The 27,380-nt window shown below is 52.9% G+C and overlaps 1 protein-coding gene across 2 annotated transcripts; it reads left to right on the top strand.

The window, feature by feature from the left end:
* SERINC2 (serine incorporator 2) lies at positions 1-25,798 on the top strand. Of its 2 annotated transcripts, XM_033227379.1 has the most exons (11): positions 1-294; positions 828-878; positions 14,256-14,417; positions 15,558-15,748; positions 16,203-16,282; positions 16,648-16,785; positions 17,534-17,703; positions 19,868-19,958; positions 20,285-20,426; positions 24,097-24,318; positions 25,180-25,798. In XM_033227379.1, exons 1-11 carry the CDS (start codon positions 280-282, stop codon positions 25,313-25,315), a joined length of 1,398 nt encoding a protein of 465 aa, XP_033083270.1. In that variant the 5' UTR covers positions 1-279; the 3' UTR covers positions 25,316-25,798. The 2 variants fall into 2 exon arrangements, with proteins under 2 accessions (XP_033083270.1, XP_033083271.1); XM_033227380.1 differs by lacking the exons at positions 1-294; positions 828-878 and adding an exon at positions 3,535-3,718.
* The last annotated feature ends 1,582 nt before the right edge of the window (positions 25,799-27,380 follow it).

The raw sequence follows: 27,380 nt of genomic DNA, 5'->3' as shown, positions 1-27,380 counted from the left end.
TACTTTAGCCTTTGCTCCGAAATCCCATGCACACTTTGTGAGGAAGGACAGCCTTGGTTGGGGGGTGTTTATGGGGAGAGCAAAGTGGATGGTGCCTACATGAATACCTCTCCCCAGATGCTCCCCCAATCCCAAGCTCTCATTATCCTATATGCATATTCATAAGGGATGGCCTCAGCCCTGCTCTGTAAATGGGTCAGAAGCAGGAAATAGAGGCCAGTACAGACAGTGAAGCCCAAGGGATAGGAGGCCTCAAAGCCGGCACACATCTGAGTCCTCATGGATGGGAGGATGGTAAGAGGTGATGGGGTGAGAATGAATTGGGGGCACTGGGGCCGGGGCAGGAGTTCGTTCCTATGTTGCAGATTTAAAAACTCAGGCCCAGTGAAATCAGATTAGGGAACCTTGGGATGGGTGGTCCAAGAAGTCAGAGCCTGCTTCCTTTGGGAACTGGAGTTGAGCATCTGTCTGGGCTGGTTGATGGGCACAGGGCAATGGACCAAATGACTCCTACGTGTTTATTTCAAGGGACATGGTTTACACGGCATTGGGTGGAGAAGCTGAATCCTGAATTCCAACCCTCCAGTGAGGCTCAGAGTGGTTGGGTGATTTGCCAGTATCACATAGCTGCTGACTGTGACCGTGCTTTTGGGGGTGCAAGAGACAGAGCTATTCTGGCCCCATGCAGGAGGTTCAAAGCTGGGAGTAAAGGCTGTTGGGCTGGCCAGAACACCAAGAAATGAAGCTCTTTATCTATGTCCTCATTTCATCTCCTCAGTAGTCCCCTGAGATAGCTGGGGCAAAAAAACCGTATCTTTATTTTCCAGATGAGAAGCATGAGGCTGAAAGAGGAGGAGTCACCGGGACCCAGCCACACAGTGAGTTATGCCCTCCATGCCGGGCATATGAGAGCCCAGCTGACCTTGGTCTTGGGCAGGTGGGAGGCTAGGACAGTGGCAGCACATTACCTTGCTCTGGAAAATTTTAGCCTGAAGCCAGGGTGGCTGTCCCTTTACACATACAGTCACCTTAATCCCTCGTTCCTTGCAGATAACTGCTTATTTCTGAGAATGCTTTCTCAGATGCTCACGCTTGCTCGATGAGGTTAAACAGAGCAACCCTCCCTAGTTCAGGGAAAGGGATGGACCGACACCCCTTGTGGGATGAAGTGGCCCCCCAAGGATGGCATAGGGCATGGTCATCTGTGGCAGAACAAGAATCCTAGGGGTCGTTCCTCTTGGTCTTGGGTGCTTTCTACTGTTCTAGGTCATGGATAGGGAGGGGTTGTGGGGTGAAAAATTCAGCTCTTGGAGCAGAAGTGTCCAAGGGAGCTGACCCTGGGATGGGAGTATGTGAGGAGGGCTCACTTGAGACTGCTTGGTGGCATTTCAGTCTAAAGGATTTCCGTGCAGAAGATGACTGTGTAGGGTTGTTTTGGGATCAGACTGTCAGTCACAGCAGAAGGAGGAAAGTGGACTTAAGGTAAAAGGTCAGACATTCATCCAGCAAGCGTTCACTGCCAGGCCCTGTACTGTGCTCTGGGTAGGAGAGGGGATGGCTAGAGAGCAGACCGTTGTTGGGTGGCTCACAGTCTCCTGAAGGCCTTCGGTTAGGGAAGCACTGAAATATTACTGGACAGAAAAATAGGAAGACTAGATATTGTCACCTCTACTTTTTCAAGGGAAGCAGTAGGACATCACGGTGAAAGCCAGGCCAGGTGGCCTTCCAGCTCTGCTTCTTCTGAGCCGTGTGGCCTTCAGCAACAGTGACAACCACCACTGTGATCACGGTCAATGTTTATTCAGTGCTTGGTTTACATTTAGCATGTCACTACTTCTTCCTCGGTTTCCTCATCTGTAAACTGGAGTGGGTGGGGAATTAATCAACTTCTCAGGGCTGTTTGTGGGGCTCAAATGGTACCATAGGGAAAGTTGAGCATGTGCTCAGGTTATTTGTGAGGCCATAAGGGAGGCCCATATTGTTTGGAAGCTTGAGGGAATCAGGAGAATGTACATTCCTAATGGAGCCAGATAGTGGGTTGGGGGGGTGATGGTGGTGGCTCTCTTCACTGAGAGGTATGGCATGTGAGCAAGCTTCAAAGGGGAGAAAGAGGGATAAGGAGAAGGATCTTCAAGAGGAGGGCATCTGCCAAGTGCAGTGCCTCACATCTGTAGTACCAGCAATTTGGGAGGCCAAGGCAGGAGGATTGCTTAAGCCCAGGAGTTTGAGACCAGCCTGGCCAATGTAAGGAGACCTCACCTCTACAAAAAATTTTTTAAAAATTAGCTGGTCATGGTAGTACACATTGCTGGTCCCAGCTATTTGGGAGGCTGAGGTGGGAGAATCACTTGGGTCCAGGAGGCTGAAGCTGCAGTGAGCCATGATTGGGCCACTGTGTTCCAGTCTGGGTGACAGAGTGAGACCCTGTCTCAAAAAAAAAAAAAAAAAAAGAGGAGGGCATTGTGTGGGCAAAAGTGCGGAGGAGGGAAAGTGTAGGGTGTGTTTGTGGAACAGTCCTGGTGCAATTAATGGCTAAGCCTGGCGTCCAGTGAATCACCCAAGGATGCAGTCAACCAGCTCTTTGGCCCTGGGGCCAGCTTTGAGGCACAGAGACTTCTTTCCCCAACATTGTCTTGTCCAGAGGTGGCTGAGGACAGGGCTAAGGGTGAAGGGAGAGTAATTACAGAGCCCTACTTCTGGGTCTCTCACCCCTACCCCTGGAGAGTCATCTGCCAGGAATGTGGCCGCCCCTCCTGGCCTTCTGACCTCCTTAGCTAGGGACCAGAATTTGGGCATCCCTAGGGAGTGATAAGCCACCAAGCAGGGGTGGCTGTAGGGAGTGTGTAGCTCCCGGCAGGCTGTTGGGAGTCAGTGGAGTTTAAAGAGCAGATGGAGAGAAGGGAGGATGGGTTTAGAGTGAGAGGTTGGGATCTTAGAAGAAGCGGTAGGTGGGCATGGTGGCATGCACCTGTAGTCCCCAGCTACTCAGGAGCCTGAGGCAGGAGGATCACTTGAGCCCAGGTGCTATGATTGTACCACTGCACTCCAGCCTGGGTGACAGAGCAAGACCCTGTCTCTTAAAAAACAAGAAGAAGAAAACAGTGACGATGGGGGCTTACATTTGTCAAGCACCTACCATGTGTTGTAACCATCCTATGAGGTGTGTATCCTCACTTTACAGACCGGGAAACTGAGGCTCAGAGAGGTGCAGTGACTTGCCGAAGTTTCTTTTTCCAGTCATTCAGCATTCAACCTCAGCACTTATTTATTGAGCAGAGGCTCTGCAGCAAGCACTGAGGAGTCAGCGGTGACCACCTCTTGGCTTCTGTCCCCAAGGGTGACAGTGGCCTGAGGTCACACGGGCTCAAACCGAGGTCGCTTTGCGAATGCTCGCTTTGGAGCAGGATGCGAGCTCGGGCCAAGGTTGGGTCAGGTTGCGCGGCTCGCGTGGCCGCGGGAATCTCCGACGGCCCCTTTCTCTAGGGTCCCTCCTCCCGGGCACCTGCCCCAGGTGAGTCTGGGGAGGCCCCGAGCGCCGCCGGAAAGCGTCGAGCAGCTTCGGTAGCTGGGGCGGGGCCGGGGCGGGGCCGGGACCGGGGAGGGGCCTGGCCCGGCACCCGGATCCCGAAGTCGGCGCCCCGCGCCTAGCGCCGGGCGCCGGGAGCCCGGAGCCGCCGCCATGGGGGCCTGCCTGGGAGCCTGCTCCCTGCTCAGCTGCGTGAGTCCCAACCCCGGCGCCCGCCCGCGCGCGCCGCGCGTTCCTGCTGCGGGCCCTCACTTTCTTCTGTTCTGCTTCGAGTAGTTTCTTCTTTTTCCTTCCTGCAAACTTGTCTTTCTGGGCCGGTGCTCCGCCTGCTTGCCCTCCGGACCCTCACTCGGCACCCCGATCTCGCTGCCCCCGTCCCCCTGCTCAGTCCCGACCGGCAGGCGCCGGGCAGCTGCGGTCCCAGCTCGGGTTTCCGCGGGCAGGAGGGGAGTGCGCTCGGCGGGCGCCCTCCTGGGACCTGGAGAGATTGAACCTGGAGCCCGGGGTCTGGGCAGCTCTGTGGGCCCTCGTCGCCCCACTTGGGGCGGTCCTCGGGGTGGCCTCTGTCCCCGTCCCCGACCCCCTGGTTCTGTGTGTGGGTCGGCCGGGCCCCGTCCCTCCTGGCGAGTGCCCTGCCCTGCCCCTCTGGCCGCCTGCCAGTCTGTTCCTGTCGCTCGGGCTCCGCCTGTCCGTTCGTATTTGTCTGGTTCGTGTCTCTGTCCGTCGTTCCTCCGACTGTCTTTGTCCGTCTACTGTCTTCTGTCCGTCTGTCCGTCTGTCCGTCCGTCCCTCAGTCTCTGCGGTCCCGTCCGCCGTCCTCAGTCTGGCTGGCGCTGCCTCCCAGGCACTTCCCCAGCTCGCAGCGAACCCTCTGGGCCCCAGCGCGGAGACTGGGATGGGAGGGGAGGGAGCCCCGGACTTTCTTAGCTGCCCTCGAGTGAGGAGGGTGCGGGTCGTCACGGACCACCGGGCGGAACTCTGGTTTGGGACAGCAGGAATCGAGGGAGGTTCGGGTGTGCGCGGGGAGTGCCCGGTCGCGGGTTCGGGACCTGGGGGGAGGCCAGCCTCTGTTCTGTGGCTGCAGCCACAGAGGGGAGGGGCTCCAGCAAGACCCCGGCTGGGAGGCCCGTTCTCCCTTCCCTTTCCCCAGCCCCCTCCTTCCCTCTTCCCCTCATTAAATCTGAGGTTCATTCAGGCAGCCCCCTCCCCCTCTGGCCCCACACAAAGAGGCCCTGAGAGGGAGAAGGGGCTCCAGCGGCTGCTGAATCTCGGGACTCGCTTTCCTTTGTCCCTGACGTGTGTGTGTGTGTGTGTGTGTGTGTGAGAGAGAGAGAGAGAGAGAGCGGGGGAGGGGATGTAGGGGAGAGCTGGGGGTCTAGAGATTTACTTCACAGCCATTTTCTGAGAATGAGATCAGCATAGACAGGACAGAGAGGCAAGAGAGCCTCTTGCCTCACTAGGTCTCCATTTTTCGTGTGTGTGTGCGTGCGTGTGCGTGTGCAGCAGGAGGAATCAAGCTGGTGCCTGAAATCCCTCCCATCCCAAAGAATTCAAGGTTTGGGCCAGGTCTCTGCCCACAAAGGTTTGCTTCCTGGTGAGGGAGGCAGAGCTTCCACAGTGGACCTGATTTCCATCTGTTGCTCCCAGCAGGCTGTTGGGAGTCAGTGGAGTTTGAAGAACAGATGGAGAGAAGGGAGGATGGGTTTAGAGTGAGAGGCTGGGGTCTTAGAAGAAGCAGTAGGTGGGCATGGTGGCATGCACTCTGTAGTCCCAGCTACTCAGGAGCCTGAGGCAGGAGGATCACTTGAGCCCAGGAGATGGAGGATGCAGTGAGCTATGATTGCACCTGGTGAGGCACAGGCCCTGCTGGACTGGGCTGGCGGTGGAGATGTTGAGGGGCAGCCTGCCAGCCCTGTGTGCCTTGGTCACCCCATCTGGCAGTTGACAGTAACAGGACCTTTCTCACAATGCTGTTAGGAGATGAGGCACAGCTCCTGGCACATCGTAAGTGCTCCCTGTGGGAATTATTGCTAACATCAAGGAAAGGTGGGTGGAGAATTCCATTTGGAGACAATGCAAAGCCAAGTGCTGGTCTCTGAGTCACAGCATTCTACAATGCTGAGAGCAGATAGGCTGGCTCAAACCGTCTGTTTACAGATGAGAAGGCTGTGGCCCAGAGAAGTTAGCTGACTTGCCGAAGGTTGCACAGGGAAAGGATGGAGAACTGCACAGTTAGGATCAACATCTGATTCCTGGTCCAGGCTTCTGCCCACACCTTCCCTCCCTTCCCCACATCCTGGTTGCCCGAGGCACAGGGTTGGTCCAGGGAAGAATTGGGAGGTAGCTTAGTGAGTAATATCAGCAAGGGACCTGGCCCTCCCTTCAGTGCCATCCCCTGGGGGTTCTGGCCTCCGTCGTTTACTGAGGTTCTGGCTTCTGACATTTACTGAGCCAGGTACTGTTCCGAGCCCCTCACCATACCATCTCATTGGCTCTCCCCACCTCCTCTACCCTATAAAATCGTTAGCCCATTTTACAGATAACTATCCCAACACTCGTGGCATGGAGCTGTCCAGCAGTGGCCTAGGCCCCACACTGTAGTGAGCAGTGTGTGTGTGTGTGTGTGTGTATATATATATATATATATATATATATATATCCTTCCATTTAATTCTCACAACAACCCCACTGGGGCAGTTAATATTGTTCCCATTTCACAGATGAGGAAACTGGCTCAGAGAGTGAAGGTGACTTCTTCACAGCCACACAGCATTAAGTGGCGCAGTTGGGCACTACTGGACACCAGTACCATCCTGTTGCAGTGAAGACTTGCTGCACAGGAGTGAAGTTCTATGTGGCATTTCTGGGCAGCTTTAGGAGGGGCTTTTTTTGCATGCATGGGTCAGTGGGGAAGACTTTTGTACCCTGCCAGGTGTGACTCATCTTCTGATTGTGCTTCTCAGCATTGGAACTGGGCTGAAGGTGAACTGGGCTGAAGGTGGGTCCTGCTTTGGATGGGGAGGTAAGATGGGTCCACAGGGGATGGGGCCACCAGGCAAGCCAGCACATGATGACTTGGCCAGTCTGCAAAGAGGGTCTTGTACATCCTAGGGAGTGTGAAAGGCCTTTGGGTCAGACCACTGGACTCGGATTCTAGCTTTGTCTCTTTGCATCTCTGTGACTGTGGGCAGTCACTTTGCCCATCCGCTTGTCTGTAAAGTGGAGAGAACAATGGTGTCTGCCCCTTAGCCTGTTGTGAGGATTAAATGGGACTGAGGTTAGTACAGCTGCATATTTAGCACCAAGCTGGTGTGCAGTGGCCAGTCCATAAACACCCCACAGTGGTACATGACTCAAGACCACATGCAAGGTAGTGCTGAAGCCAGTGAGACCCAGGGCTGCCTAACTGTACAGCCTGGGCTCTGAGGCACTGTACTCTCCTGCCCCAGGAGATCATTTTATAGACGAGGAAACTAAGTCCCACGGAGGGGAGGAGAGACTTGCTTGAGGTCAGACTACAAGTTGTGGCAGAGCCAGCATTAGGATCTGCATTCTTGGCACTGCATGGGGGAAGTAAGTGTACCTTGGGACATTTCCGGCTGACCTCTTCTCTGCTGTGTTTTGACTAGCCCTGGGGCGGCCCAGCCGGTTATGGAGTTGTTCATGAAAGTGGAAAGGTGCATGCTTGCTGGGGCCAGTTTTGCGTTTTTAAAATTGTGACGAAATATATGTTTAAAAATTTACTCTTTTAACCTTTTATTTTAGTCTTCAAGGAGTTTGTGTGTTATTTTATTTTACTTTACTTTATTTGTGTTTTTAATAGAGACGGGGTTTCACCATGTTGGCCAGGCTGGTCTCGAACTCCTGACCTCAAGTTATCCAACGGCCTTGGCCTCCCAAAGTGCTGGGATTACAGGTCTGAGCCACCACACCTGGCTTGTAATTTATTTTAGAAGACATGTATATTAAAATGGAGATCTAATAAATACAACCCTAATAAAAATTAATCCCGAATGAATGGCATTGTCAGAAGGAGTAGCGCCAGCACACAGTAGGTACACAGTAACTCCAGGACATCTTCTTACTGTCATCCCTCATCTGGATTACTGACAACAGCCCCTGACTCTCCTCCCTTCCCCCAAAAGTACCACACACCACCCCCTGGCCTGTCTTTTTGTGGTCAAAGTGAGATTTCTAAAATGCAAATCTGCTGCCATTCCTCTTCTTTCGCAATCATTCCCCGTTGCTTTCAGGGTGAAGTCCAGACTCCCTGGCATGGCATACAGGAACATTGGCCACCACTTCATGACCTGTGCAGGTTTTCTCACCCTTTCAGCTGCCCTGAAAATACAGTGTCCCTGTAGCTCTGCACGTGTCATTCTCTTTGCTGGGAATACCCTTTCCCCTCTTCCTGCTCTTCTTTGAAAACTCCCTGCCCCCTCCCTTAAAAAAAGTTGAGGTAAAAGATGCATAACATAAAATGTACCATTTTAACAATTTTTAAGTGTAGCGTTAAGTACACTGACACTATTTTGCAACCATCAGCACCATCCTTCTACAGAACTTTTTCATATTCCCAGACTGAAACTCCCACTAAACAGTAACTCCGCAGCCCCTCATAACCACCAATCTATGAGTTTGGCTACTCTCTCCATCTAAGTGGAGTCATACAATATTTGTTCTTTGATGTCTGGCTTATTTCACTTAGCATAATGCCCTGAGGGTTTATTCATGTTATAGCATGTGTCAAAATTTCATTCCTTTTTTTTTTTTTCTTTGGAGACGGAGTCCTGCTCTGTCGCCCAGGCTGGAGTGCAGTGGTACAATCTCGGCTCACTGCAACTTCCACCTCCTGGGTTCAGGCAATTCTCTTGCCTCAGCCTCCCGAGTAGCTGGGACTACAGGCATGCACCACCATGCCTGGCTAATTTTTTTGTATTTTTAGTAGAGATAGGGTTTCACCATGTTGGCCAGGCTGCTCTCAAACTCCTGACCTCAGGTGATCCACCTGCCTTGGCCTCCCAAAGTGCTGGGATTACAGGTGTGAGCCTCCACGGCCAGCCTCATTCTTTTTTAAGAACAAATAATATTCCATTGTATGGGTATGGATATACCACATTTTGTTTATCCATTCATCTCATCCACCAATGGACATTTAGCTTGTTTTCACCTTGTGGCTACTGTGAATAATTCTGCTATGAACATGGGTGTGTAAATATGTGAGTCCCTGCTTCATTTCTTTTGGATATATATCCAGAAGTGGAGGGCCACTTTGTTTTATATTTTATTTCACTTTATTTTATTTTTTGAGACAAACTCTTGCTCTGTCACCCAGGCTGGAGTGCAATGGCGTGATTCAGCTTACTGCAACTTCTGCCTCCTGGGTTCAAGCAAGTCTCCTGCCTCAGCCTCCTGAGTAGCTGAGATTACAAGTGCCTGTCACCATGCCTGGCTAATTTTTGTGTTTTTAGTAGAGATAAGGTTTCACCATGTTGGCCGGATGGTCTCAAACTCCTGACCTCAAGTAATCTGCCCATGTTGGCTTTTCAAAGTGCTGGGATTACAGGCATGAACCACTATGCCCAGACGGCCAGTTTGTTTTAAATAGAAAAATTCAAAACTGTCATCCAGCCCTCAGCTGCCTCCTCTACCCACCCAGCACCCCATGAGTGGTTCTACGAACTTCTGTCCCTGACTCTAAGGACAACCAGGAGACAATGTGAATGACTCAGTGACAGACTGTTCACATAATGCCAAACCACTCATGGCTCCAGAGCTACCTGCCTTGCCTTGGGAGGTAGTGAGCTCCTTGTCATTGGCAGTGTGCAAGCAGCAGAGCATGGCGAGATGCTTTCTGCGTGGTTCTTCATTGGAGAGAGAATGGATTCGTTGAATGCCAAGGAACCTTGCAGCTGTAAGACTCTAAGGCTCGGGGCTTCTTAAATTCTGAGTTCTCCATTCTGAGAACCTGGGCTGGTGCTAAGATTCAGCCACTGTAAGTGTTCTGGGGCTTTTCCGTTGCTGCCCTTGAGCGCGTCTGCAGGAAGAGGGGAGTGGTTGTAATCGTAGTGTGGGAACAGTTTTCCAGTCTGCCTTCCTTTCACACTGCATTACAAGCATTATTCCATGTTGCTCTGTAGCCAGGGACTTCATCTTTCTGGCTCTGTAGCATTCCATGGAGTGAAAGGGCCACAGCTGTCCCCAGGTGTTAGACATTTAGGTTATTTGTAGTTTCTTGAGACTCCAATGGGCTCACAAAACCTAAAACTTATTTAAGTTTTTTCTTTATATAAAATCTTTATATTTGTAAATTTAACTTAATTGAAGTATTATTTATATACAAGTATTATTTATATACAATTAATTATATACAATTTATATACATTTAATTTACCTACATATTTGCCCCATTCAGCAGAGAAGTCCGTTTTATGGAGTACCATGGTGTATTGATGGGTGTTTTGTTATTTTCAATTTTCCCCTAATGGCCAGGTATGGTAGCTCATGCCTATAATCCCAGCACTTTGGAAGGCCAAGGTGGGAGCATCCCTTGAGCCTAGGAGTTCGAAACCAGCCTGGTCAACATGAGAAAACCCTGTCTCTACCAAAAAATACAAAAATTAGCCGGGTGTGGTGGTGCATGCCTGTGGCCCCAGCTGCTTGGGAGGCTGAGGTGGGAGGATCTATATCCAGAAGTGGAGGGCCACTTTGGAGCCCAGGAGGTTGAGGCTTCAGTGAGCTGAGATCACATCACTGCACTCCAGCCTGGGTGATAGAGCCAGACCCTTTCTTGAAACAAAAAACAAGAAACCAAAAACAAAAATTAGCTGGGCATGGTGGCTGGTGCCTGTGGTCCCAGCTACTCGGGAGGCTGAGGTGGGAGGATTGCTTGAGCCCCAGAGGTGGAGGTTGCAGTGAACTGAGATGGCACCACTGCACTCTAGTCTGGGTGACAGAACGAGGCCCTGCCTCAAAAACAATTTTTTCCCCTATTATTTTCCTATTATGATCAGTGCCACAATGAATTTCCGTGTGTTTGTGTATATGTGCATACATCTACCCTTACTCCCATGGTCTGGCATTTTTGTAGGAAGAGATTTAAATATATATAAAATGACATTTTGGTCAAATGGAAGAGGTTCTTGTAGGAGCCATCCCAGGGTGGAGTGAATGCACCAAGGTGGATGAACATTTCCAGGGATGCTCCGGAAGCAATGTGTGTTTTCTCTTTGACCTGGTCTCTGTGAATGCACCAAGGTGGATGAACATTTCCAGGGATGCTCTGGAAGCAGTGTGTGTTTTTCTCTTTGACCTGGTCTCTCTGACTGCTGATCAGGCCCTTGGAAAGCCTGAGGTTTCAGGCATCAGGAGCACCTGGAGTTTTGATCTTTAAGAACTGGAGCGAACTGAAAGGCCAAGCTCTCTGAAAGTGGAACAGCTTTCTTGTGTCTTAGATGTCTCAAATTGAAAGTAAATGGTAACAAGCCAGAGTCAGGACCTGACGGGGCACCCGGGCACCTGGCTCCTGAGATCAGTACCCACTGGCCTCCCTTGGTCTTCTGGTCTTGGGGTTTTTTTGTGTGTGTGTTGCTTTTTTGTTTTTTCATCACTGGAATGTATTTAAATTAAATGAGATGACCATCAGTGAATTAGCAAGCTGGGAACTAGCGTAGTCCTATGGGCAGAGCCTGGCCCTTGGTGCACACAGATCTGAATTTGCATCCCAGCTCCTCAGCCTACTTGCTGTGTGACCTTGGTCATGCCACCTATCTGTCTCAGTTTTCTCATTTGAAAATGGGAAGTTAACCACACAATTCATAGCATCAGTGAAGCTTAATGTAGATAAAGTGCTTATCAGAGAGCCTGAGACCGAGTAACCCTCTGTAAATGGCAGCTGTCACTAATACTACTTGAATCTCAGTGCTGGTATCAACTTGCTGTGTGGCCTCTGGTAAGTCTCTTAGCCCCTCTGGTCTCAGTTTCCACAAATGTAAAATAGGACTAATAACCCGCTCTATCTGATAACCAGAATGTTCTTTATAGCAGGGGTCCCCAACACCTGGGCCATGGACCAGTATCTATCCATGGCCTGTTAAGAACTGGGCCACACAGCAGGAAGTGAACAGCAGGTGAACAAGCATTACTGCCTGAGCTCTGCCTCCTGTCAGATCAGTGGCAGCTTTAGATTCTCATAGGAGTGCGAACCCTATTGTGAACTGTGCATTCTAGGGATCTAAATTGCGTGCTCCTTATGAGAATCTAATGCCTGATGATCAGAGGTGGAACAATATCATCCCAAAACCATATCTGTCCCCTGCCAGCACCCCTGCTGCCATCTGTGGAAAAGTGTCTTCCCTGAAACTGGTTCCTGGTGCCAGAAAGGTTTGGGACCACTGCTTTATGGCTATAAAACATTTTTCAGGTGTTTCTTATCCTCTCACCCACCAAAAACAGCCATGGATAGGAGGCAGGTCTTGGGGTGGCAGCTGCAAGATGTAACCAGAAGTTGCTGGACAGGTAGACTGTTTTGATTTAGACCATGAGGAATAGTTTCATTTCCAAAGCATTTTGTTTAGCATCTGTGTGAGCGAGAGATAGGCTAGGAGCATTTCTAGTCTAGGGGAGAGTAGGAGGGGAGGCAGATACCCACCAGCAGGGCGTGCTGTGTGCCTTGTGACCAGTCCAGAAAGAAGGGCGGAGGTCTGTGAGGAGCAAGGGGCTCTGCCAGCCTGCTCTCTTCAAAGCTCATCTTTCAATTCCTGACCCTTGGCTCCAGCCCCTCAAGTGGGTGCGCACTGCTCTTAGGATGAAAACCAGGGTCCTGTTCCTGACTGCTGGTGCCTATGTGGTCTGGCCTTGCCAGCCTGTCTGACCTCATACTCACCGCTGACTGTCTGCACACCAAGCTTTGGCCACAAGGGCCTTCCTTCTATTCCTCAAATGTCCAGCCCCTACCCACCCCAAAGCCACCTGTCTGGAACTTTCTTTCCTCCCTTTGGTCTGGCAGTGTCTCCTCATCCCTCTGCTCTCAGCTTATTATTTTATTTTAAATTATTTCTTTTTAAAAGGCCAGGTGCAGTGGCTCACGCCTGTAATCCTAGCACTTTGGGAGGCTGAATGGGCAGATTGCTTGAGCCCAGGAGTTTGAGACCAGTCTGGGCAACCTGGTGAAACTCCGTCTCTACAAAAAATACAAAAATTAACCAAGCATGGTGGTGTGTGCTTGTAGTCCCAGTTACTCGGGAGGCTGAGGTGGGAGGATGGCTTCAGCCTAGGAGGCAGAGGTTGTAGTGAGCTGAGATTGTGCCACTGCACTCCGGCCTGGGTGACAGGGCAAGACCCTGTCTCAAACAACAACAACAAAACAAAAGCAAACAAGAAAAACCTTCTTTTTAAAAGATCCGGTCTTGCTATACTGCCCAGGCTATTCTCCAACTCCTGGGCTCAAGCGATCCTCCTGCCTTGGCCTCTCAAAATGCCGGGATTACAGATGTGAGCCACCGCGCCTGGCCTGCTCTCAGCTTAAAAGTCACTTCTTCAAGGAGGGCTTCCCTGACATGCCACCCTCTATCAAACCTAGGCCGCGTTAGCACTCTTCTGGCAGTGGGCACACGTCCTTCTTAGCACTTGTCACGATGTGAGTCATGATTTGTTGAGTGTTTTTCCTGCTTGTGTAGGCTCCAGGAGGGTGGGGCTTAGGTCTCTTGCTCTCTAGGCTCTTAAATCCCTGAGTGAGGAGTAGGGGCTGTTTAGGGGAAGATAAAGTTTATCAGAGGTATCTGGATGTGGGGCTTGTTTCCTCAAAGGCTGGGCTGTGGACTGGGCTCCCAGGAGGGAGAGTCTCTTTTCAGGTGTGGCATAGTGTGGCATCGCCAGCCCCTGAATGATTTCAGCCACCACAGGGGAAGGGCTGACCGCAACTGGGGCAAAGGACTCTGGAGAGGGAAAGGGTTAGACCGCCACCTGCTGTCTAGTGCTGGTATAGCCTCAGAGCCGAAAATCATTCTGTTCATCCAACTGATGTTTATTATGCACTTGCTGTTGTCTGAGGTCTTAACATGTGACTGGTACCATGCCAAACACTTCATATTCCTTCAACAGATAGCCTGTAAGCTCCTGCTGTGTGACAGGCACTGTTCCAATTTCTAGGAATATCACAATGAACAAAACACAAAAATTCCTGCCCTGCTGGAAAGCGGAGGCTGACAAAACATAAAGCCTCGCTGACGGCAGGAAGTCCCGGGGGGGGGGGAGAAATTAAGTGGGGAAGGGGAGCCCAAGGGGGCTACAATAGGGAATTTCCATTTCATTCTCACAACTGCTTTGTGAGGAGTACATACCACTATGTTACGGAAGAGGACACTGAGGTACAGAGAGGTTGAGTGACTTGTATAAGGTCACAAAGGTAATCGGTGACGGCTGGCCTTGTGATTTTTTTTTTAAACCACTCTCCCTCCATAAGAAACAATGTGACCTCAGCTGGCTCTCTCTCAAGCCACAGTATCACTTGAGATAGACCCAGGTTTGAGTCTGGGTTCTGTGGTTAATGGCTGTGTAGCCCTATATGACCCAGCTTCCCTCTCAGACCTGAAGTTCAATGGGCTGGTGTCTGGGGAACAGTGTGCTCCTGCCTAGCGCAGCACAGATCCGCTGACCTCTGGGCAGGTGGTGGGAGGTGCGCACTTGGGCGGTGAAGAGGAGAGGGGAGAGTGACAGTGCTGTCTTGCAGGCGTCCTGCCTCTGCGGTTCTGCCCCCTGCATCCTGTGCAGCTGCTGCCCTGCCAGTCGCAACTCCACCGTGAGCCGCCTCATCTTCACGTTCTTCCTCTTCCTGGGGGTGCTGGTGTCCATCATTATGCTGAGCCCAGGCGTGGAGAGTCAGCTCTACAAGGTGAGTGCCGCAGGGGTGGCAGGGCGGCCTCCAGTGAGGGGCCTCAGTGGCTCCAGGATAGAGGGTCCAGGCTTGGGGTCACAGCTCATCCAGAAGAGGAGGCAGGGTGTTTGGGTGCACTGATGATCTGAGGTGGGAAATGAGGGGAGGAGGGCTTGAGCCTCTTGTGGGGATTCTTCTTTCTCTTAGGCCACAGTCTCCTTGGAAAGTCTTATTAATCATTATTGGCCCCCTGGACACTGGCCTAATGGATGCTTTTCTCCCGCTTAGTGCTCAAGCCCAGGTCGGGGCTCCTAACTCTTCCCTTCGTCTCAGTGTTTTACAGCCAAGCACAGACCCAGGGGGACGTGGGCATCACCATGCGTGCCTTATACACATTTTAGTTTGTATAAAGATGAGAATCCCTGGGGAGTTTGTAGAAATGCAGGTTCTCAGACCCCACCTTGAGGCTTTATTCCATGGGAGAGGGGCCTCAGAATCTCTGTTTTCCCAAGCATCTCAGGTGGTTCTGATGTAGGTGGTGGGTGGAGAACACTTTGGGAACCCCTGCTTTATTGATTGATTGATTGAGATGGAGTCTTGTTCTGTCACCCAGGCTGGAGTGCGTTGGCGCCATCTCGCTGGAAGCTCTGCCTCCTGGGTTGACACCATTCTCCTGCCTGAGCCTCCTAAGTAGCTGGGACTACAGGCGCCCGCCACCAAGCCCGGCTAATTTTTTTTTCTTTTTAATTTTTAGTAGAGATGGGCTTTCACCGTGTGAGCCAGGATGGTCTTGATCTCCTGACCTCATGATCTGCCCACCTCGGCTTCCCAAAGTGCTGGGATTACAGGCGTGAGCCACCATGCCCGGCAGGAACCCCTGCTTTAGACAGCGCAATAGTTGCTGAGGCTATGGGAAATAAACATTAACGATGTAATTGGGGAGCTGCCTCCCAGGGCTTCAGCCCCAGAGAGGGCTAGGAATGGAGGTGGAGGCAGTGGAGAGAGAGGTGGGGGGCTCCCCTCCCTGCCTGGTCCAGCCCCTGCTGGGAGAGCCTCTTTCCTGGCCAGCCTTGGGAGATCAGGGCTTTGGTTTATAAAGGGAGCTGCCAGGGTTCTGTGTGGGGTGGGGCCTTGACGCTGCTCTGTCTGTCTCCACAGCTGCCCTGGGTGTGTGAGGAGGGGGCTGGGATCCCCACCGTCCTACAGGGCCACATCGACTGTGGCTCCCTGCTTGGCTACCGCGCTGTCTACCGCATGTGCTTCGCCACAGCGGCCTTCTTCTTCTTTTTCACCCTGCTCATGCTCTGCGTGAGCAGCAGCCGGGACCCCCGGGCTGCCATCCAGAATGGGTGAGAGAGGGGTCCCTGCCTGTACCCTGGGACCTTCCCCCAGTGCCTTGCCTGCTCCTCTGCTTGTTCAGGGATCTGCAGACCCCACCCTTAGAGTCAGGAGCCACGGGAGGACACAGCATGCAGAACAACTCTGAGTTATATCCATTTCTCAGATGAAGAGTAAGGCTCAGAAAGGGTGGTAGCAAGCCTCAGGCCTCACAGCACTTCAGTGACAGCTGGGGCTGAACCTGGGTGACCACCCTCAGCGCTGCTTGGTCCTTCCTCCTGCCCTTTAGGGCTTTTTCCAGAGCCAGGAGAGACTTCCTGTGCCCATCAGACCATCAGACAGCCTACCCTCACCCCTCCCAGCACCTGCTCTTTGTGGGAGGGGGCTCTGGGGCCAGGCCCAGTCTGGCTTCCAGTTTCCCAGCCTGCACTCAGCTTCCTTGTCCATCCCCCACCCTTTCCATAGGTTTTGGTTCTTTAAGTTCCTGATCCTGGTGGGCCTCACCGTGGGTGCCTTCTACATCCCTGATGGCTCCTTCTCCAACAGTAGGCGGGCTTGGCAGGAGGCATGGGGGGCCCTGGGGAGGGAGGCGGGGCGGCAGGTTGGAGGAATGTGGCGGAACTGCTCTTTGCTGGGACACACGGACCCCAGGCTGCTGGCTGGGTCCTTACTCCCCACCCGTGAGACAGCACTGTGGTGCTTGGCCACACAGCCTTTGTGCAACCCAGGGGTAGGGGGAGCTGCCTTGCCCTGACCCATATCCTGCCCTCTGTGCATAGCTAGGGGCTCCCTGAGGGCAGGGACTCTGTTCTTCTCAGTGTCCCCAATGCAGGGCGTAGCAGAAACGCTTGTTGAATGAGTAGATGTGAGAGAGGGACTCTCCTTGCCTCACTCGCCTCTCCCCACCCAGTCTGGTTCTACTTTGGCGTCGTGGGCTCCTTCCTCTTCATCCTCATCCAGCTGGTGCTGCTCATCGACTTTGCACACTCCTGGAACCAGCGGTGGCTGGGCAAGGCCGAGGAGTGCGACTCCCGTGCCTGGTACGCAGGTCAGTGCTGCCACCCTGCCTCTGTGCAGGGACTCGAGCCTGGACAGGGCTGGGGCCGCCTGAGAAATCGAGGATCTCTGAAGCTAGATAAAACTGGGGGGCATCCCGAGCAGCCACTGCCTTAGGGCAAGATTCTAATTGTCTCAGGCAGATGGGGGGGCCAGCTGATCCCGGGTGACTTCTGGGGGATCCGAGGAGAGCCGACCTGGAGAGGCCTGGGAGGGGCCTTGTTTGGGGGTTCCTGCAGGGTGGGCCATGCACAGCCAGCAGCGTGTGAAGCCCTTTTGGTAGTGCCCAGGCTGAACTTCAAGTGACATCTGGTCCCTGAAACCCCAGTAGCAGGGTGAGTCCCTGGTTCTCTTTCAGTTCTGAACACAACGAGGAGAAAGGCTCACCTGGGTGCTGTTTGGTTTCCACACCTCCCTAAACTTGCCGGTCCCTCTTGGACAGGGAGAGCAGGTCAACAGCAGACGGCCCTGTACCTCGTTCAGTTTTTGCAAGACTGTTTTGTGTTCATTGTATTTATTGTTACAGTTCCCTTATTACAAGGTAGCAAGTGAACCATGTTAGCTCAGGGTGGGGCAATGACTCACAAAGGTGTTGGTGAAAGGCAGTGACGTCATTCTTCAGATGGGGAAACCGAGAGCTGGAGGGGGGAGAGCTGCCAACAAGGCCCCTTGAAGGAGTGGGGGTCCTTATTCCTCCTGCCCCACCCCACGCCTACCCTCTCACTACTCCTCTGGCCCAGGCCTCCTCTTCTTCACTCTCCTCTTCTACTTGCTGTCGATCGCGGCCGTGGCGCTGATGTTCATCTACTACACTGAGCCCAGCGGCTGCCACGAGGGCAAGGTCTTCATCAGTCTCAACCTCACCTTCTGTGTCTGTGTGTCCATTGCTGCTGTCCTGCCCAAGGTCCAGGTGAGCCTGCCTGTCCCTCCCCGGCTTGAGGCCCAGCCCCTTGGTGGGTGGGACTTCTTGTAGGAACCTGGGTCCTGGGGCTAGGGCTGTCGTCACAGAGGCTCGGCCTGAGTGTGTGGGCTCCCAGGTCAGCCTCCCCAGGTTACAGTCAGGCTCTCATGGCTTCATGCTGGGTGTCTTTAGGAGGTGCCCTAACCTCTCTCTGCCTCTCAAATATAAAGTGGAGATAATAAGACCTACTGTTGGAGTTATTCTCAGGATTGAGATCCTGTTTGTAAACACTCCATGCCTGGCCTGTAGATTTCTGTCAGACATTAGCTATTATAGTAGTTATTATTGTTGTCATTTTTGTTTTTATGCAAATCAGTAGAACATTACGGGGAGTCCCTGGGTGATGTTTCCTAGACACCTCTGGAAGTAGTGTAGGAAGGTGCAATTTCACATTTCCAATCCAAGACCATCTGGAATAATGGGCAGGAGCTCCCAGAGGAACTGCATGTTCTTCACAAAGTACCGCTGGAGCCCCTTGTGAGTCCAGTGGTGCTTTGCGGTTTGAGATCTCAGCACACAGCAGCTTCAGGGGGCTTAGGTAGTCTTCAGGGGTCTTTAGCAAAAAGGCTGGGAACCTCCCTTCTAGTCAGAGTCTCATTTCCCAGTAAGAAAAGTTGAAGCCCAGAGAAGGTAATGTCTGTGTCCCAGGTCACACAGCAATCAGTATTTATCCAGCAAATACCTCTTGAGCACTTCCTGTGTACCAGGCCCTCTTCTAGATGTTGGGGATATGGCTGTGAGGAAGGGAAGGAGCAATAATGATGATAGCCAGTAGTTAGTGGCCTCAGACATGTTATTTGATCTTCACACCATCCTCATCCTCACTTTACAGGTGAGGAAACGAAGGCTTAGAGAAGAGGCCTAGCCAAGGTCATATGGGGAACTGGGATTTGAACCCAGGCAGACTGGCTCCAGAGTCTGTGCTCTGGTTTTCTTTTTTCTTTTTCTTTTCTTTCTTTTTTTTTTTTTTTGAGACAGGGTCTGGCTCTGTTGCCCAGGCTGGAGTGCAGTGGTGTAATCTTGGCTCACTGCAATCTCTGCCTCCCAGGTTCAAGCAATTCTCGTGCTTCAGCCTCCCAAGTAACCAGTAATCTGCCCACCTCAGCCTCCCAAAGTGCTGGGATTAGAGGCATAAGCCACCACACCCGGCCTAAAATTTTTTTTGTTTTTGGTTTTTTGAGACAGAATCTTGCCTGTCACTTAGGCTGGAGTTCAGTGGTGTGATCTCGGCTCACTGCAACCAACCTCCGCCTCCCAGGTTCAAGTGATTCTCATGTCTCAGCCTCCCGAGTAACTTGGATTACAGGTGCCCGCCACCACACCCAGCTAATTTTTGTATTTTTAGTAGAGACAGGGTCTTGCCGTGTTGGCCAGGCTGGTCTTGAACTTCTGAACTTCTGGTTTCAACCAATCTGCGCGCCTCAGCCTCCCAAAGCACTGGGATTACAGGCATGAGCCGCTATGCCCAGCCGCCTGTGCTCTTAATCACAGAGTTTAGGTCCATGTTTTTAAGCGCATGTGTGGTGAGGGGTGGGGAAGGACAGGCAACAGGGGACTAGGCCCAGTGAGGTGATTTTGGGTAATATGTGCGACGTGGAACATGAGAGAGGGTGTGGGCTGAAAGGTAGGTGGCTGGCAGGTACAGGGCTGCTCTAGTCAGAGTTCCTAGGACTCCATGGGAGTCCTGTCTGAATACTGAAGAGGGGCTGCCTGTGCGGAGATGCTGGGAAGGAATATGTCAGTGGGAGGGCACAGCGAGGGCAAAGGCCCTGCAGTGGGAGAGGCTGGGCAGGCTCTCCAGACAGAGAGCAGGGAGGAGCCGGGCAGCGGGCCAGGCAGAGATGAAGGAATTCAGAGTGTGATGAGATGGGTTTTCAGCAGGGGAGGAGGGCGGGTAATCTGAGGGTGTTAAGAGAAAGAAGAGTTGGAACTCAGCCTTTGGTTAGTGAGGTGGGTGGTAGGTGGCCTGGCTGGTGTTTTCCCTAAGTGGGATGTGGTGGGGTATCCTCGGTGGGTGGGAGCTTCTGAGGCCCCTTGGCTGGTGTGAGTGGGCTGGGTAGGGTGGGGTGTCTCTGGTCCGGCAGGGATCTTATCAGTGAATGACTCTTGCCAGGACGCCCAGCCCAACTCGGGTCTGCTGCAGGCCTCAGTCATCACCCTCTATACCATGTTTGTCACCTGGTCAGCCCTATCCAGTGTCCCTGGTGAGTATGGGCCCAGGCTCAAGGAGGCCTGGCCTCGTTCCTGGGTCAGCATCGGCCTGCTGTGGGGTTGGGGACCCTCACAAGTGACAGGGACATCCCTGCTCCAGCCCATTCTGAGACTCAGTCCTCCCATGAGATGGGAGGGCCCGTCTGCTCCTGAGTTGTCTCTCTGCCCTTGTGACTGCTGAGCGCTCTGTTGCTGGGAGTGGGGTGGTTGGCTGTGCATCTGTCTGTCTATTGGGGTGGCTCTCTAGCCATCCTCAGGGCCACTTGGCTACCTAGGCCTGGCCTGCATGGACTGAGGGTGATTGTGCTCCCATCCCCAGAACAGAAATGCAACCCCCACTTGCCAACCCAGCTGGGCAATGAGACGGTCATGGCAGGCCCTGAGGGCTATGAGACCCAGTGGTGGGATGCGCCGAGCATTGTGGGCCTCATCATCTTCCTCCTGTGCACCCTCTTCATCAGGTATGGCCAGGTCTGAATTCTGGGGAAGGATCATGATTGGGGATCCTGAGCCAGAGTGAGGGGAGGGCGTGGGAGCCAGGATACCAAGCTGGAAGGTGCTCTTCGCATTCAGTGTGTTCCACTCTTGCATTGTGCGGGAGGAGAAACTGAGTCCCTCAGAGGGCATGGCATGAATGGGCAACAGAGTCAGGCATGACCTTGCCTCCTGGCTCATGGCCCTTTCCTGCATACTGGGCCAGTTCAGTTGGATACAGACAGCTGTGGGGTCAGGGAAGGTGCATGGACTGGGGTTGGTGGGTCCAGGGACTGTTTCACACCTGCTGTGTGGCTTGGGGTAAGTGGCTTAACCTTTCTGAGCTCCTGTTTCCTCCTCAGTAAGAAGAGGATGACAACCTCCATTGTAGTGGATGTGGCTGTGACCCCACATGCTCCCCTGAGACAAGGCAGCTCATGCTGAAGGTCACATAGTGGCTCTTTTCAAAGGGTTTAACATCTTAGTAGGTGTTTATCTGTGTGGACTCTGCAGCCAGACTGCCTGCATTTGAGCCTGGCATTGCCACTTACTGGCTATGTGATCCTGGGCAAGTCACTTAACCTCTCTAGCCTCAATTTCCTTGTCTGTAAAATAGAGATAAAAATAGTACCTCCCTCATTGGATTGTTGAAGGGCTATGGATGAATCAGTATGTGTCAAACACATATAAAGGGGTCAGGCATGGTGGCTCACACCTGTAATCCCAGCACTTTGGGAGGCCAAAGTGGGAGGATCTCTTGGGCCCAGGAGATTGAGACCAGCCTGGGCAACATAGTGAGACTCTGTCTTTTTTAAAAAAATTAACAAAACAAAACAAAAACACTTAGAAAGGAACTTGGCAAGTAGTAAGTTATTTGTAATCCAAACACTTTGCCAGGCTGAAGCAGGAGGATTGCTTGGGCCAGGAGTTTAAGGCCAGCCTAGGCAACATAGTGTCTCTAGAAAAAAAAAGTTTTGTAATTAGTCAGGCATGGTGGTGTGCACCTTGTAGTTCCAGTGACTGAAGAGGCTGAGGTGGGAGGATTGCTTGAGCCTAGGAGCTTGCCAGGTTAAGTGTTGCATATTATTGTGAACATTTGCACAACTAGGTAGCCGTGGGTGGCTGTTCTTATGAGTCACTAGATCATAAGATTAGGTTTAATTATTGTTTACACTGCATCTGGCAGACCCTGAGGTTGCTTCCCTGTGACCCTGCATTTCTCCAGGTGCCACTTTCCATCTGCCCTTAACTCTAGAGGGAATCTTAGCTCTGCTCCCCTGATCTTCCCCCATCCATCCATCCCAGTTCCAACAGCACCCCTGCCTCCAGGCCCCTGGGCTAGTTCATTTTAAGACTCTTTCACATTTTGTTCTGTTTTGGCCTTTTTCAAAACATTTTCTCTAAGTCAGTTCTATACAGTTCATAAACATCTGTCTTCTTTGTCACATTTGATTCCTTTTCGAGCTGGAAAGGCTTGAATTACCTCTGTGTCCTCTCCTCTCCCTTTCCCTCTCCTCCCCTCCCCTCCCCACTCCTCTCCCTTTTCTTTTTTGGGACAGGGTCTTCCTGTCACCCAGGCTGGAGTGGAATGGCACGATCATAGCTCACTGTCCCCTCAAACTCCTGGGCTCAAGTGATCCTCCCACCTCAGCCTCCTGAGTCGCTGAGACTACAGGTGCATACCACCATGCCTGGCTACTTAAAAAACTGTTTTTTTTTTCTTTTGTAGAGACACTATGTTGCCCAGGATGGCCTTGAACTCCTGGCCCAAGCAATCCTCCTACCTCAGCCTACCAAAGTGTTTGGATTACAGGAGTGGACCACTCCTGGCCTGATTACCTTCATTTTACAGATAGGGAAACTGAGACGTGGGGAGGAGGCCATGAGCACACGGTGGCCGGTGGCTGAGGAGCTTGGAAATCTTTCCCTGCCCCTGGTTCTTTGTCCCTTCCCCTCCCTGACCTGCCACAGCTGTTTTTCCTGCCGCTTCCACACCCACAGCTCCCTGGCACATGCACTGCTGAGAGCCCAGGGGCACAGCTCTGTTCTTAGCATGGTTCTTACAGCACAAGCAGCAAAGAAGCATATGTAACCCATGAGGACCAGGACCACCCAATCTGGGCTCCCATGCATGAGATATCCATATGGTATTTGGTAGATAGGGTGGATAGGGTATGTAGGGTGGATAGGGTGGATAGGGTAGATAGGGTGTTTAGGGTGGGTAGGGTGGATAGGGTGGATAGGGTGGATAGGGTAGATAGGGTGTTTAGGGTGGATAGGGTAGATAGGGTGTTTAGGGTGGGTAGGGTAGATAGGGTGTGTAGGGTAGGTAGGGTGGATAGGGTGGGTAGAGTGTGTAGGGTGGGTAGGATGGAGAGGGTGGATAGGGTGTTTAGGGTGGATAGGGTGGTTAGGTTGTATAGGGTGGATAGGGTGTGTAGGGTAGGTAGGGTGGAGAGGGTGGATAGGGTGGTTAGGGTGTGTAGGGTGAATAAGGTGTGTAGGGTAGGTAGGGTGGAGAGGGTGGGTAGGGTGGTTAGGGTGGGTAGGGTGTGTAGGGTAGGTAGGGTGGATAGGGTAGGTGGGGTGGATAGGGTGTGTAGGGTAGGTAGGGTGGATAGGGTGGGTAGGGTGGGTAGGGTGGATAGGGTGTGTAGGGTAGGTAGGGTGGATAGGGTAGGTAGGGTGGAGAGGGTGGGTAGGGTGGTTAGGGTAGGTAGGGTGGATAGGGTGGTTAGGGTGTGTAGGGTAGGTAGGGTGGATAGGGTGGATAGGGTGGTTAGGGTGGATAGGGTAGGTAGGGTGGATAGGGTGGTTAGGGTGGATAGGGTGTGTAGGGTAGGTAGGGTGGATAGGGTATGTAAGGTAGGTGGGTGGATAGGGTGGGTAGGGTGGATAGGGCGGGTAGGGTGGGTAGAGACGCACTGATGCACAGCAAGGGGTGATTTCTCAATTTGCTGGTGTGGTGGGACTGGAATCCAGCTCTCCTTCTTTTCGCCCTTTTTTTGAAATGCGAGTTGGTTTTTCAAAAATTTTTATGTCTCAAACTATCAAATTCTGTTAAAAACATCAAGGCTTATCACAGAAAAGCATGACATACAATCATTACTGCTGTTCTTTTTTTAGTGTAAGCATGAAGGGAAGGTAAAGGGATTGGTAAAACCACCTGACACTAATAAAATGGAAACTTAAAATTAATAGCAAACGAGCGTGATTAATTATTAACATTCTTAATGGATGTAGTACCTGGTGTGGTGCTTTGTAGTATTACATACTCGATACATGTTTATGGAAATGGCAAAGGCACAATCCTAACAATAGTGACTGTTGATTGAATTTATATTCTGTGCCAAGCACTATGCTAGAGACCTTACATCATTATTCCGTCTAGTCCCCCTAGCAGCCGTCTAGAGGAGGTACGATTATCCCTTATTTTACAGACAAGGAATCAGAGGCTCAGAAAGGTTAATTGTTTTGCTCAAGGTCACACAGAAAATGGGAGTGGGGGTAGGGGTAGAGTTGAGAGGCAAAGCAGTTTGTTAACTCCCGGGCCCTGTAACCAGGTCGCTGGCCTCTGAGGCTCTGGGACCATTTGTGTCCAGTGTTATGACCAACGCCAGGGCTATCTATTTGCCCACCTTCCTCCCTCCCCTGCAGTCTGCGCTCCTCAGACCACCGGCAGGTGAACAGCCTGATGCAGACCGAGGAGGGCCCACCTATGCTAGAGGCCACACAGCAGCAGCAGCAGCAGGTGGCAGCCTGTGAGGGCCGGGCCTTTGACAACGAGCAGGACGGCGTCACCTACAGCTACTCCTTCTTCCACTTCTGCCTGGTGCTGGCCTCACTGCACATCATGATGACGCTCACCAACTGGTACAAGTGCGTAGCCCGGTGGGGCATGGACAGATCCCAGGGGTGCAGGGTGCAGGTCCACACATCTCTCCTCACTGGGTTTTCCTGATGTCTGCTTAAGGCTTGGGGGTGGGGGTGTGTATTGAGGACCCTCCATAGAGCCTGCCCCTTCCCTGCTCCAGTTTCCCCACCAGTGCCTTCATCTGCTCAGCTCCCGCACCTTCACTAGGAGGCTGAACCGGGGAAGGCACAGCAGCTGGGGCTGGGCCTGTGCAAGGCAGGTGGGGTTTACAAATCAGGGGTCATGGGGTCAGATTTGGGCTTCATGGTTGGAGGGTTAGGATGAGGATGTGGAGTTCAGAACCAAAGTTGCAAGGTCAAGGATAGAAGTCATGAGGTCTAGGGCTGGGATTGTGGTCATTTAGTGTCACAAATTTGGTCATTTGGTTAAAGTTAAAATTGATAGTAGGAGGCCATAAAGCCAGGATTGAAGTGGCAAGGTCAGGGAACTAAATGACGGTAACAAGGTCAGGAGCTACTCCTAAGTTACAGGATCAAAGGTCAGAATCAAGGGTAACGGTCAGGACTAGGGTCAGAAGCTCCAGGGTCTGAAGTTCAGAGGCTAGGATTGAGGTCCCAGAATTAGGATCACAAGGTTGGAGACCAGGAGGCAGGTCACGATCTCACGGACTAACACTGGACTCAAGATGGGAGTCGAGGTCAGGAGCTCTGTCCACGGTCACAAGGCCAGGTGTTAAAAACGTTAGAGACAGATTGGAGTTACAGAGGAAAAGCCAGAGTTGAAGTCAGGGGTCACAACTGGCCAGGGGCCAAGAGGGAAGTCACCAGACTGGGCACTGGGCTCACGGGGAAGATGGTGTGTTCCAGGCCCGGCGAGACCCGGAAGATGATCAGCACGTGGACCGCCGTGTGGGTGAAGATCTGTGCCAGCTGGGCAGGGCTGCTCCTCTACCTGTGGACCCTGGTAGCCCCACTCCTCCTGCGCAACCGCGACTTCAGTTGAGGCAGCCTCACAGCCTGCCACCTGGTGCCTCCTGCCACCTGGTGCCTCTCAGCTCAGTGACAGCCAACCTGCCCCCTCCCCGCACCGATCAGCCAGGCTGAGCCCCCACTCTTGCCCCAGCTCCAGGACCTGCCCCTGAGCCGGGCCCTCTAGTCTTAGTGCCTTCAGGGTCCGAGGAGCCCCATCCCCCTGCCACACACACGTGGCGGAGCTCCCTCTTCCTTCCCCTCCCCCCTGTTGCCCATACTCAGCGTCTCGGGATGAAAGGGCTCCCTTGTCCTCAGGCTGCGTGGGAGCCGGGCTGCTGGAGACAGCCACTCAGAGCCGCTGGAGGGCAGAGAGCTCCCACCACAGTGAGGCATCTGGCACTGAGGCCATGGTGTTCCTGGTCACATCCCCCAGGGGACCCTGCCCCCTTCCTGGACTTCGTGCCTTACTGTGTCTCTAAGACTTTGTCTAATAAACAAGCCAGTACGTGTACCATGTTCTGTGCCCCTCACCCTCAGCACGGAGCCCCACTGCATGGGGGCCGGTGTGGGGTTTGGGAATGGAATGTTAGGGCAGAGGAGGCTGGGACATCAGGGCCAGACCAGGAGGAGCCTCAAAGGCAGACAGAATGGCCTGGGCTCTGTCTTCTGGGTCATGGAGTGCCTGAGGGGAGGGGGCCAATGAGGAAGGAGGGGCAAACCAGGGTTTTGGGAAAGTGGGGTGTGTCTGGTGGTCAGAAAAGGAGACCCTGGAGGCAGTGGGGCCAGCAGGAGGCTGCCCAACCGTCTGATCATCCGAGGGAGAGCAGTGAGAGAGAGTCACGGGGGGTGGAGGGGGCGATGACAGGGCCAGAAGGTGGTCTTCAGGGCCCCTCTCCCCAGGGCCTGCCTCAAGGTCCTGCTCACCTCTGACCTGCCTGGAATCATTACCACCCTTGGTACCTGTCCTGATGAGTGAAACCCCAGGCCTGGGGGTGCTGTGGGGAGGAGCATGTGCTCTTGAGTCAGCCAGGCTGGCCCCAATCCCTCTGTACCACGGAAGCTGTGGGGCTGCTGTCCAGCTCCAGATGGGTCCTTCTCTTCCCTGGGCCCTAGTTCCTCATTCATTGGGAACGATGCCACCCACTCCTAGGCCATTGTGAGGATCAGAGGAAGCGCCCATGCAAACTGCCTGGCACAGCGGGTTCTTGAGAAATAACATCAGCCCCCATCTCGCAAGGGCAGAGAGATGTGAGGGCGACTGACAGGCTCCTGGCTAGGGCCCCAAGGCCTGGTCTTGTTACGATGATGGACTGCAGGCCATTCATCTCTTCCATTTGTGGGGATAAAAAATAGGTATGAAGGTGCTGGGGATGGGTGCTGGGGACACAGCCTGCCTCTAAGGCTCTCCTGGGTTCTGGGGTGAGTGTGCTGGTGGGGCCGCACAGGGACCTGTGGGGTCACCGAGGAGGCAGGACAGGCATCTGGAGGATGTGTAGGAGTCAGCTGGGCCAAGAGGAGCCACAGCGCTGAGGGCAGGGGGACAACACAGGAGCTGAGGGTGTGGGGTTCAAGGACCAGGGAGAAGCCAAGGTGGCCAGGGCGCAGAGACGGGTGGGGTGGGGAGGTTAGTATGAGCTTGGAGACATGGGCCAGGCCAAATCACACAGGCCCTTGAGAGTCATGGTGGGGAGACCAGACATAATCCTGCTGGTAGTGGGGAGCCATGGAGGGTTTTAGAGCATGGGAGAAGTGGTGAAGGTGTGGGCTGACCATGGAAAGGTCCTACATGATTTGGAGCACAGCAGGGGCATGTCATTTTAAGATTGCCATTTTAGAAAGGTTTCACTGGATGAGATGGAGGGGAGTGCAGCAGCTGCAGGCAGGTGCCAGGGCTCAGGGCAGAGGGAGTTGGGACCTGCTGGGGCAGGGGCCGAGAGGGCTTCTGTCGCTGCTGGAATGGATCTTGCAGATGTTCTTGTCCCTGATGCCTTTCAGCTAACAGAGACCCCTCTCTTCAGAGCAGCCTGAACCTCCTTCCCCCAATCACAGATTTTGCTTCTTTTCTTATTTCACCCTTGGGAGAAAAAGCCCACATT

Source organism: Trachypithecus francoisi, unplaced genomic scaffold (assembly GCF_009764315.1).
Source record: "Trachypithecus francoisi isolate TF-2019V2 unplaced genomic scaffold, Tfra_2.0 Lachesis_group12, whole genome shotgun sequence".
Classification (NCBI taxonomy): domain Eukaryota; kingdom Metazoa; phylum Chordata; class Mammalia; order Primates; family Cercopithecidae; genus Trachypithecus; species Trachypithecus francoisi.
The sequence above is the reverse complement of the archived record's forward strand: the minus strand, read 5'-3'. Positions and strand labels throughout refer to the sequence as shown.